Genomic DNA, 11834 nt, shown 5'->3' on the forward strand with positions numbered 1-11834 from the left:
ATTTCTCTTTGAACTCCAGGTCACATTCTACCTGTGGGGCATAGCTGCTTACCACATTATTCATAACACCCTCAATTTCAAATTTCAGTGTCATCACTCAACCCGATACTCTTTTCACCTCCAAGACATTCTTATCCAGTACTTCCTTTAAAATAAGCCCTACTCTATTTCTCTTCCCATCTTCTCCATGGTAAATTAATTTAAACCCTGCTCCTAAACTTCTAGCCTTACTACCTTTTCCTCTTGCTCTCTTGGATGCACAATATATCAATCTTTGTCATTATCATCATGTCAACCAACTCCTGAGCCTTTCCTGTCATAGTCGCAAGATTCAAAGTCCCTACACGCAGTTGTAGGCTCTGTGCATTCCTTTTCTTCTTCTGACAACGAATCCGCTTTCCTCCTCTTCTTTGTCTTCGACCCACAGTAGCTGAATTTTCACTAACACCCTGCAGGTTAAGGGTGCCGGGAGTGGGCGTTGTTAACCCGGGCCACAAATGATCCGGTCTGGTATTCTTTCGACGAACGCTCATATTTGTTTGGCACGGTTTTACGCCGGATGCCCTTCCTCACGCTACCCTCTGCATTTACCTGGGCTTGGGACCAGCCTACAGATTACACTGGCTGGTGCCCCCATATGGCTGCATTTTTTTTCAACAGGAACTGAGTGTTTGTTTATCTCCATCGTGCCCTCAAATCCCATTGCACACCTATTCCAAAGCGTTTCTGCGTGATGTTCACAAAATGTTATTTTCGCACATGAGGCCAGTGCAATCTGTGACTCCCACTCCTGCACCTGGCCTAGAGTGGAAGCACCATGGGCGGAACACGAGCAAGCAGAAGGGGGGTCATTGTCAAACAGAGAGGAGCTGGACCCAAGAGCAGGCAGAGGTAGATGGGAGATTAACACTTTATTGAGGAAAAGGTAATGGAAATAATCCTGGATGTATTGGCAGGCAGTGGTATGGACAGCCAGAGCCAACTTGTCACGTGGTACCAGAGAAGTATTCAGACCAACATGGACTACAGGCCCCTCTGTCTCACCCCACAGACCTGTGATAAGTCCTCTACTCTCCTGGATCAACTCAATGTCTTATTTGCTTGCTTTGACTCATAAAACAACACCACAGCACAGAAGATCCCTCTGCCTCCCAGCGACTGAGTCCTGCTGGTGTCTCCGGATAACATGCGGAAATCACTCAGAACGACCAATGCAAGGAAAGCCCCCTGCTTGGCCGACTTTCTTGGCTGCGTCCTGTGAGTCCTCACAGACATCTTCAACACCTCACTCAGCCAACCTGTTGGCCTGACCTGTCTCAAAGCCACCACCATTATCCAGGTTCCAAAGAAGCCATCTCACTCCTGCTGCAATGACTACCACCTGGTTGCACTCAGTCCCATCATTATTAAGTGCTTCGACCGGCTAGTCATGGAGCACATCAAATTCTCCCTACTCTCGTGCTGGACCCCTCCAGGTTTGCATATCGGACTAACCACTCGAGAGATAATTCTTTCTGCACTGCACTCCACTCAGCCCTCACCCACCTGGAGACCAAAGACTCACGTCACAATGCTGTTCATCAACTTCAGCTCAACATTCAACAACATCATCGACCAGCAACCCATCCCCAATCGAAACCGGCTGGGGCTGAAAACCTCCCTGTACAACTGGATTTCCTGATGGGGAGACCGCAGATAGTTTGATTTGGCAGCAACACATCCAACACCATTATGCTGAACACAAGGGCTTCCCGAGGATGTGTGCTGAGCCCCTCCTCTTCACTGTGCTGACTCACAACTGTGCCCCCACAACCAGTTGCGACCTCTTCATCAAATTTGCAAAATACCGCAACTGTGGTGGGTCTCTTCAACAAGTACGATGAGACAAGCTCCAGGATTGAGGTGAGCCAACAAGGTATGTGGTGTGAGGACAACAATCTCCGATTGAACTTGGAAAAGACTAAGGATATCATAGTGGACTTAACGAGAGGGTACCCCGAGCAAGCCCCACTTTCAGAAGCCACATCCAAACATGACTACCACAATACTTTTTGAATCAAGAAATCACGTAAATACAATCTGTTAGAGAATGTGCAGTAGGCTACAAGATCTCAAGAACCAATGCATCATGCCATGATCCAAAGAAATTCAAGAAGAAATGGGGTAAAAGTGATGGAAATCTATCAGTCTGGAAAAGGTTACAAAGCAATTTCCAAGGGCTTGGGGTTCAAGCAAACTACTGTCAGAGTCATTATCCACAAATGGAGAAATCTGGGAATAGTGGCAAACCTTCCCAGGAGTGGACAACCAACTAAAATTACTCAAGAGTGCGATGATGACTCATCCAGGAGGTCACAAAAGAACTTCAAAGACCTGCAAGCCTCAGTTAAGGTCAGTGTTCATTACTGTCAGGTTTACCAATTGATCCCTCCGTAGAAATTGCATCATCCGCGTCGCTGACCAATCAGAGGCCAGAGATCTGCATAAACCACGCCCCTTTTTTGCACCCGCAGTTCCCTCAGACAACGTTGCATGGTCCAGTATAGCTTTTGTTAGCGTTTTATCGCGTATTTGGGTTCTTTAACAATAGATATGGTTAAGAGGTGTAGTCACGGACTTTATAATAGTGACGACAGGTATCCTGAAAGGCTAGTTGGTGGAGTTCAATTCGTACCCTTTCCAAAACCGAAGACCCAGTACGAAAAATGTCTTCGATGGATCAAACTTTGTGGAAGATCGTATGATCAACTGAATCCATCTAAAATCAACCGGAACAGATATGTTTGCACGAAGGTAAGCCCTATATCTGATTTTCATTACATGTCTCATATAAATGAATTAGCAGTTCTTCGCTTGCATAATATAGCTACGTGTGAATGATTGACACACTTGATCTTTGTTGAGCAATATTTTGCGATGATCTGACTGCACAAACGTGTCTCTTTGTTGGCGGTGAGCTAAGCTAAACCGGACTAGCAGTCCTAAAAGCCTTTGACGTGCACCGAGACACCAAGACTGAAGGAAGGATGTTTGAGGACACTAAAAAAGTGATTGTCGTACTCGGTCGGGACTTACCTAGGTTTGGCACTAATTCAAGAATAATTATTGAGGGGAGTGCGTGACGTTACACAAAGACAAGAGAAACAACTCGTAAATCAAGCCTCGCCTTCTTTTCCTTCATACGGCGGTTCACAAACGGCTATACAGATACACATACAGATCCTGCACACAAGTGTGATAGGTAACACGAAAATAGGAAACTGTCAATGACGAATTCGTCTTTGGGTTATAATATATTATATTATGTGGCTTCTCGGTCTTCCTCTGACTCCGGAAAGTTCTCGCGCTAATATCAATGGTTTCTCCGTCGATATGCATGTAAATACCATTGAAATACCCCTCACTGAAATACTTGAAGCCCTGCTGTCTGCTTTTCAACGATATTTCACTGTTAGCTAAGAATGCGAGTGAGAAATCAGATGGTAAATCGGACAGTTTTGCTCTAGTCTTTTCTTCCTGCGCCGCCATTTTTGGCAATTGTTTGTCTGAGGTTAGCACACGTGGGGTGACGTAACTTCAGGAGGCGTGGTTAAGTGTCCTGTACGGAGGGGTCAATTAGACATTCAATAACCAGGACAAAAAAGGAAGCAAGACACCAGTCCAAGTTTGACAGCTCGCGAGGAGAGAGGAGGGGAACTGTCTCATACAATTCACCATTCCACTCTCTGATTATCCTCTTCTCAGCACCTCTATTTATTTAGTTTCAAAACATCCCTTATTTACATGAACAAAGCAAAAGGGAGACGGGGCAGCAAAACATAGTTGGAAACAAAGTGTACTTGTTTGTTTATGTGTGTGCATGTGTGTGGGAGATTGCTGAATACATGTGTGGTCATCATTTCTTTAATAGACAACAGGTGCACCTGGTTCTAACAGTTCTGATGATTAGATGTTTTTTTTCTTGTGGTATCTCCTACTAAGCGACTCCTATGTTATCTAGAGCACAGCAAAGCATTTCTTTATTGGAAGCAGATGTATGATAATTATATTCACAATTATTCATACAATTACTCAACCATAAGAAAGACACAGGCCAAAAATGGCATCCATGGGAGAGTTCCCAGGCAAAAAAACCCTGCTGTCAAAAAATACTACAAGGGCACATCTCCCTTTATCCAAAAAGTATCTTGATGATCCTCAAGACTTTTGGAGAAACATTTTGTGGACTGACAGGTCTAAAATCGAACTTTTTGGAAGGTGTACGACCCATTACATCTGGCGTAAAAATAACACAGCATTTGCTAAACAGAGCATGATGCCAGCAGTGAAGCATGGGGGTGGCATTGTTATGGTATGGGTCTGCTTTGCTGTCTCAAGGCCAGGACAGCTTGCTGTGATTGCTGGAACAATTAATTCTGCTGTGTACCAGAAAATCCTGAAGGAGAACGTCCGGCCATCTCTTCATGCCCTCAAACTCAAACAGTATTGGATCACGGAGCAGGACAACAATCCGAAACCAGCAAGTCCACCTCCGAATGGCTAGAATAAAATATATAACATTTTGGAGTGGCCAAGTCAAAGTTTGGATTTAAATCCAACTGAGATCCTATGATGTGACCTTTAATGGGCAGTTCATTCTAGAAAACCCTCCAATATGGCTGACTTGAAAAAGTTCTGCAAAGAAAGCTGGGATGAAATTCCTCTAGAGCGATGTGAAATACTCAACAATTCTCACAAAGGCTTGATTTCAGTTATTGATGCCAAGAGTGGGACAACCTGTTATTAGGTTCAGGGGGCATTTACCGTTTCACAGAGGGTCAGAAAGGTTTGGATTTTTTTGTTCATTATTAAATTGAGTTGTCATTTGAAAATTGAATTTTGTATTTCCTTGGGTTGTCTTTGAATGATGTTAAATTTGGTTTGATGATGTGAAACCTTAGTGTGTGATAGACATGCAAACAGAAATCAGGAAGGGGCTTACTTTTTCACAGCACCGTTAGCTTCTCTCTCAGCAGCTTCAACTGAATGGCTGTGGAAGGGTTTGTTTCGTGTATCTACACTCCTTAATGAGAAAACAAATTCCAATCCTCACCATTGGAAGTTTATATTATATTTATTCAATACAGGGTGGCACGATGGTGCATTTGGTTAGATCATTGGCCTCACAGTTCTGAAAAAAAAAGAAAAATCCAGAAATCACAATTTTTTTTTTTTTAACGATTTGTGTGATACAGCTGCAAATAAGTATTTGAACACCAGCTAGAATTCTGACCCTCAAAGACCTGTTAGTCCGCCTTTAAAAGTCCACCTCCACTACATGTATTATCCTGAATCAGATGCACCTGTGTGAGGTCGTGAGCTGGTAAAGACACCCATCCACCTCATACAATCAGTAAGACTCAAACTTGTAACATGGCCAAGACCAAAGAGCTGTCCAAAGACACCAGAGACAAGATTTAACAACTCCACACGGCTGGAAAGGGCTATGGAGAAATTGCCAAGCAGTTTGGTGAAAAAAGTCCACTGTTGGAGCAATCATTAGAGAATGGAAGAAGCAAACCATGACTGTTAATCTCAATCGGAGTGGAGCCCCATGCAAGATATCACCTCGTGGAGTCTCAATGATCCTTAGAAAGGAGACGAATCAGCCCAGGACTACACGACAGGACTTGGTCAATGACTTTCAAAGAGATAGGACCACCATTTCCAAGGTGACTGTTGGTAATACACTAAGACGTCATGGTTTGAAATCATACATGGCACGGAAGGTTCCCCTGCTTAAACCAGCACATGTTAAGGCCCGTCTTAAGTTTGGGTTAGGGTTAGGGTTAGGGTTAACCCTTTTGTGGTCAGATGAAACCAAAATGAAACTGTTTGGTCATAATTGTACTAACCGTTTTTGGAGGAAGACGAATGATGAGTTCCATCCCAAGGACACCATCCCTACTGTGAAGCATGGGGGTGGTAGCATCATGGTTTGGGGGTGTTTTTCTGCACATGGGACAGGACGACTGCACTGTATTCAGAAGAAGATGACCACAGGCATGTATTGTGAGATTTTGGTGACAACCTCTTTCCCTCAGTCAGAACATTGAAGATGGGTCGTTGCTGGGTCTTTCAACATGACAATGAACCGAAGCAAACAGCCAGGAAAACCAAGGAGTGGCTCTGTAATAAGCATGTCAAGGTTCTTGCGTGGCCGAGCCAGTCTCCAGACCGAGACCCAATAGAAAATCTTTGGAAGGAGCTGAAACTCTGTGTTTCTCAGCGACAGCCCAGAAACCTGTCTGATCTACAGAAGATCTTTTTGGAGGAGTGGGCCAAAATCCCTCCTGCAGTGTGTTCAAACCTGGTGAACAACACCAGGAAACGTTTGACCTCTGTAATTGCAAACAAAGGCTACTGCACCAAATATTATTATTGGTTTTCTCAGGTGTTCAAATTCTTATTTGCAGATGTATCACACAAATAAATCGTTAAAAAAATCATACAGTGTGATTTCTGGATTTTTCTTTTTCGATCATCTCTATCACAGTGGACATGCACCTACGATAAAAATTTCAAACCCCTCCATGATTTCTCAGTGGGAGAACTTGTAATATAGCAGGGTGGTGAAATACTTATTTTCACTCTGTTGGTACCAGAAACTTATAAAATATGTAAACAGTATTTGTATTTTGCATACCTGAGAAAAAAAAGAGACATTTAGCTGAAGCTTTAATTATAAAGCCACATAAATATAATATATACAGCATTTCAAATTTACAATATAAAATATCAAACACTTAGTGTTATATTACTGTAAAGTTACCATTCATCACTCAGAGACTGAGATGGGGAGTTTTGTGTGTGTTTATGTGGGTCCCAAAATGTTTAAAATATATCAACAGTACAGTATTTATACTTTGTGTACTTGAAGCAAAAATTCAACAGTACAAATGTCAACAATAACATTAAAAGACAAATATTTTTATTGTAGTCCGTAACTAATATTCCTCAATCCAAAAATCCTCTGCTGGAGGTGTTGGCAGTGTACCTGAGTTTTTTACCTTTGAGACAAGGAGTTGGGTTTCTTTGTGTGCATGATGAAAGGCATTTGAAAAGAAAGAGATAAAACATTTAAAACTGCATAAAACAGAACACCAAGGTTTCGGGATTGGTCTTTGGTTTTTAAAAATAGTGAGTCCAGGTGTTTACTAGCAGCAATTCTCTTTTCTTTATTGCCAAAAACAATTGTCTGTTTTGTTGTAATTTAATTGAAGAAAATTTTGTCTCATCCAGTTATCTTATTTAGACTTGGGGACTATTTAGATTTAAGCGGTGGCACAATACCTCAATTGAACTGTAGTAATCTGGAGACACTGCTAAATATAACTGTGCCATCTGCATAACTATGGTAGTCAAAATACAAGTTTTGAAGAATTTGACCCAAGGGTAGCATCTACAGGCTGAAAACGAGAGGTCCAAGAACTGAGAACTTGTGTAGTCCCTTTAATATAGAAGCATGGAAAACTTGAGAATATGTCAATAGGTGTCAGTAGGTTGGTGCCCGGGTCGCTGAGCGAATTCAACCAAAGCACGGTCAATAAATGATCGGCATTCTCATTAGATTTTGGAGCAAAGACCAGGTCAGACAGTACAATCTCAGGGAGGGGAAACAATGCATCCAAAGCACCCAGTATGTTATCAAAGTCAGCGACCGTGAGTGCGTTACCGTCAAGGAGGCTTCCGACAGTTGAGCGAGACATCAAGACGTCGAGCTGAGAAAGGGGAGTCGCTTGCGTCATCAGCATTTTTAAAATTATCAGCAGTCAAAATTTACCCAGTTGTATTATGCTGAACAGCCGTCAGCCAATTCGCCCCTGCACTTTGCATTGCAGTTCCTGTAACAACATTCTCAAATCGGATGGAGTGAATGGTTTGTGAGTAATAAATCATTAGTGTCAAATCAATAGTGTCTTGCAAGTGATTGAGGCGGTGACAACAGCCCAGAGAGCCACGGCAACATTATTGTGTGATGAGTGCGTGGTTGCTCGCGATTGGGGAAGTGTGTCTCTCGTTTCGTCCCAATCACACAGCAAAGCCCCTCTTCCCCCTACGCGGTTACAGTCATTACGGGACATGTCAAATCTGACGCATTTTGAAACATTTTGTTACATTCGGAATACGGCAATTCTGCTGTGGGAGAATAAGGTGGCGGAATGTCTGTAACAGGTGGCTTGGCTTCTCCCTACAGACAAGACAATCTTCACTGAAATTCCCATGCTTAACAATCTAGCCTTTTCCAACATATATGAGAGTAATTGAGAAGGGTTTCTCAATTACTCTCTTGGTCTTCTCCCTCTAACAGACAACCTGTTTTTTTTTTTTTAACATCACTCTCAAGTTCCTCCTTCTTTACCACGCAACACTTTTCCACCTCTTTCATCAACATGACCAATGACGGTGCAGAAGTCAAGGTCGGAAGCCGGCCATGCATACAACATTGCTCGATCCACTCGTACAACTTTTTTTTTTTTTTCCCCGTAGCTCAGTGATCAGAGCACTGGTTTGGTAAACCAGGGGTTGTGGGTTCGTATCCCTCTGGGGCCTCCACACCCTGAGAAGGGTTGCGTCAGGAAGAGCATCCGCCGTAAAAATTGTGCCAAACATATATGTGCGTTCATCTGAGATGACACGCTGTGGCAACCCCGAAAGGGACAAGCCGAAAGAAACTTATCTGGGATGACGCGTAAATCAACCATTCTTTTTTTTGTCAAATTCCCTCTCCATTCTGCAATTTCAATGATCAATTGGTGGCGTCGAGTCGATTACTTTAATTGCCGTAGTATTATATTATTTTATTTATATTATTATTATATTTTTAATTTATATTATTATTGTAAAATGGATCCAGATCGATTTTTTTTTTTTTTTTTTTTTTTTTTTTTTTTACAAAGCACCGGTACTCGAGCTTGTACATTTTTCTTAACTACTTCACACCATAACGTGAGGAATTTTAAGACATCTTACACCGCAAAATAAGTATTCACTGTTTCTATGATTCTCTAATAGAACTAAACCATCTCTATTTCCAGTATAATATATCCGGTGTGCTGTCCCCAACAGTTTACAGTTTTGTTTCTGTCTGTCCCGACAGGTTACTGTTTCTCATTTCTTTCTGTCCCCGACAGGTTATTCTTTCTCGTTTCTCTTTGTCCCCGACAGGTTACTGTTTCTCTTTTCTCTCTCTGTCCCCGACAGGTTACTGTTTTTCGTTTCTTTCTCTGTCCCCGACAGTTTACTTCACACACATTAAGTAGTTGTTGCTTCGAGGAAATTGTGGTATCTCAGATTCCGTAAAGGAACACAAAACAGGACTTATTGATTCTAAAACTCACTAGAAGCACTCTGTGACACACAATGTGACAATTTCATACCATTCTTATATAGTACAGCAAGTAGCAATCATATTGAGTTACATGAATTCTTGTTAAAGGTGATTAAATTCCGCAGATACTTCAATTGTACTGAATGTGAATGGATGAACGGGATGGGAATGTATGTGTTCTCATTAACTCGACTATTATGACCTTAGCATCAACTCTAAAAAATCCATGAAGTTGTTCAACCCAATATTTATTATCTGATTAATTAGGTTTCTTCGCTGTTTCTTAATCTGAAATTTGCCATACTTGTTGCACAAAAAAAAATACATTTTATATGGTAAACCAGGTTCTTAGGAATCCACATCTAATCTCTAAAATCTGCACTTCATGTGCAGATCAGTTGCACTGATTTCTTTAACTTTGTTTTTCTTTTGTCAGGGTTGAGACAGACCAGACCGAACTGCTGAGTCAGATGAATGACAGCAAGCCTTTTTTACTTTGCCATCCTCCTTTGCTTTCTTTGCACCCCATCAAGTCAACCCATCGACTGGAGCGACTGATTACAGCTCAGAAAATATTCAACTGTTAACCCATCACCCTCTGGTTACTGGTCTGAAGAGGTTTGACCGGTGGTTAGGTTATCTCCTTTGATTTGTCTGTGTAATTTGCAGCATCATATTGAGATTCTAAGCAGACCACTGATTGACTCTATCGCACTGATAGTACACCAAGTAAAATTAAATGATTATAAAACAAACAAAATGAGAGTAGCCTGTTATTAAAAAAACAAATAGTCAGTTGAACAGGCAAGGGCCTACAAGTAAAGTCATTTTTTTTAGCTCTTGGATGAACTGACTCCATCTGTCTGTGGTTCTTAAAGATAGCTACTTGTTTCATTAAGGCAAGTTAATTTTCATACAAGTAAGAATGAACAAATGCTGAGTCGCCTTTTTGTTGTTCTTAGATGTGAATTAATTAGGACAGGATAATGTGATTTGAAATGTGAATGTCCTTATTCTACTTTTATTGATTATGTGGCATGCACAGTGATTATTAATCACCACTGTGGGCAATTTTGGAATCTGGAGAAGGTTGAGTGCTTGAATTTACAGTCAAAGAATTTAGGTAAACCACAAAAAAAACCCTCTTGTTCTAAATAACATCGAGAAAACAAGATTGATATATTTTATATACACACACACACACACTGTGGTTGCCTCCCAGATCCCTAAAACAAGCAACATTAATTGGACACTCTAAATTGCCCCTAGGTGTGATTGTGAGTGCGGCTGTTTGTCCCTATGTGCCCTGTGATTGGCTGGCAACCAGTTCAGGCTGTACCCTGCCTTCTGCCTGTTGACAGCTGGGAAAGTCTCCAGCCTTCCTGCACCCTTGTGAGGATAAGCGACTAAGAAAATGGATGTATGGGGGTATATATATATATAGAGAGAGAGAGAGAGAGAGAGAGAGAGAGAGAGAGAGAGAGAGAGAGAAGAGAGAGAGAGAGAGAGAGAGAGAGAGAGAGAGAGAGAGAGATAGAGAGAGAGATAGAGAGAGAGATAGAGAGAGAGAGAGATAGATCTCTCTCTCTCTTCTCTCTCTCTCTCTCTCTCGCTCTCTCTCTCTCTCGCTCTCTCTCTCTCTCGCTCTCTCTCTCTCTCTCCTCTCTCTCTCTCTCCTCTCTCTCTCTCTCTTCTCTCTCGCGCTCTCTCTCGGGGCTAGAGAGAGAGAGAGAGAGAGAGAGAGAGAGAGACAGAGAGAGACAAATTTAGATTTTCAAGGTCATTGGTCTTCAAAATATATTAGATTTAGGGCTTGGCATCGAGAAGTGATTGGAACCATGACTAACATTCCTCCCGCAATTGCTAAAATTAAGAAAATTTTGGTTCCCAGTATCAATTCTTACAGTCCCCCCCAATCCCAAAGAAATGGTGAAAACCAACAATGGAGTGGTAAAAAAACAATGAAGAATCTACACAAAGACATACTTGTGGCCAAGAAAAGTGTTTATTGTATTTCAACATAAGGCCTCAATCGACACCCTGTGGAACTTAGTCAGGTCAGTTTGGTTTGGCTATGTTTATGCCAACATAGAGGCAGCAAACAAGTCAAATGGTGGGTTGCACTCTTGCACTGATGGTTTTTAGTGTTTATGTTAGTCTTCAAACCCAAGTAAATTGTGATGAGAGACACAAAATTAGAATAATGACTTCCATGCTGGAAACTTAACATTAAGTGAAAACTTCAAAAGTACATCATGAAAACCTTTATATTTAATGATCAATTAATTTTATCTAATTCCCTTATGAGACACAACAGGTATTGAGGAAATTTCAGGTGCAATGTCCGGTGTGCAATTTATTTCACAAACTGAATTTTTTGGCCAAAAAGTTAGGTAAATGAACCAGTATTATCATTAAATCAAATCTTCAAACATAACTCATGATACAAATCAAATTGTTGCAA

The 11834-nt window shown here is 41.5% G+C and overlaps 1 protein-coding gene across 8 annotated transcripts in view; it reads left to right on the forward strand.

The window, feature by feature from the left end:
- Window positions 1-10855, forward strand: part of LOC133506298 (palmitoyltransferase ZDHHC5-A-like) — a 104798-nt gene extending 93943 nt beyond the window's left edge. For 7 of the 8 annotated variants that reach the window (XM_061830301.1, XM_061830304.1, XM_061830305.1 and 4 more), the window contains one exon: window positions 9807-10855. In XM_061830301.1, coding sequence (XP_061686285.1) covers window positions 9807-9957 — 151 coding nt within the window. In that variant the 3' untranslated portion in view covers window positions 9958-10855. The remainder of the gene's footprint in view (window positions 1-9806) is intronic. The other variant, XM_061830307.1, reaches the window with a different exon arrangement.
- Window positions 10856-11834: the final 979 nt, after the last annotated feature.

This window comes from Syngnathoides biaculeatus, chromosome 9 (assembly GCF_019802595.1).
Source record: "Syngnathoides biaculeatus isolate LvHL_M chromosome 9, ASM1980259v1, whole genome shotgun sequence".
In the NCBI taxonomy this organism is placed as follows: Eukaryota; Metazoa; Chordata; class Actinopteri; order Syngnathiformes; family Syngnathidae; genus Syngnathoides; species Syngnathoides biaculeatus.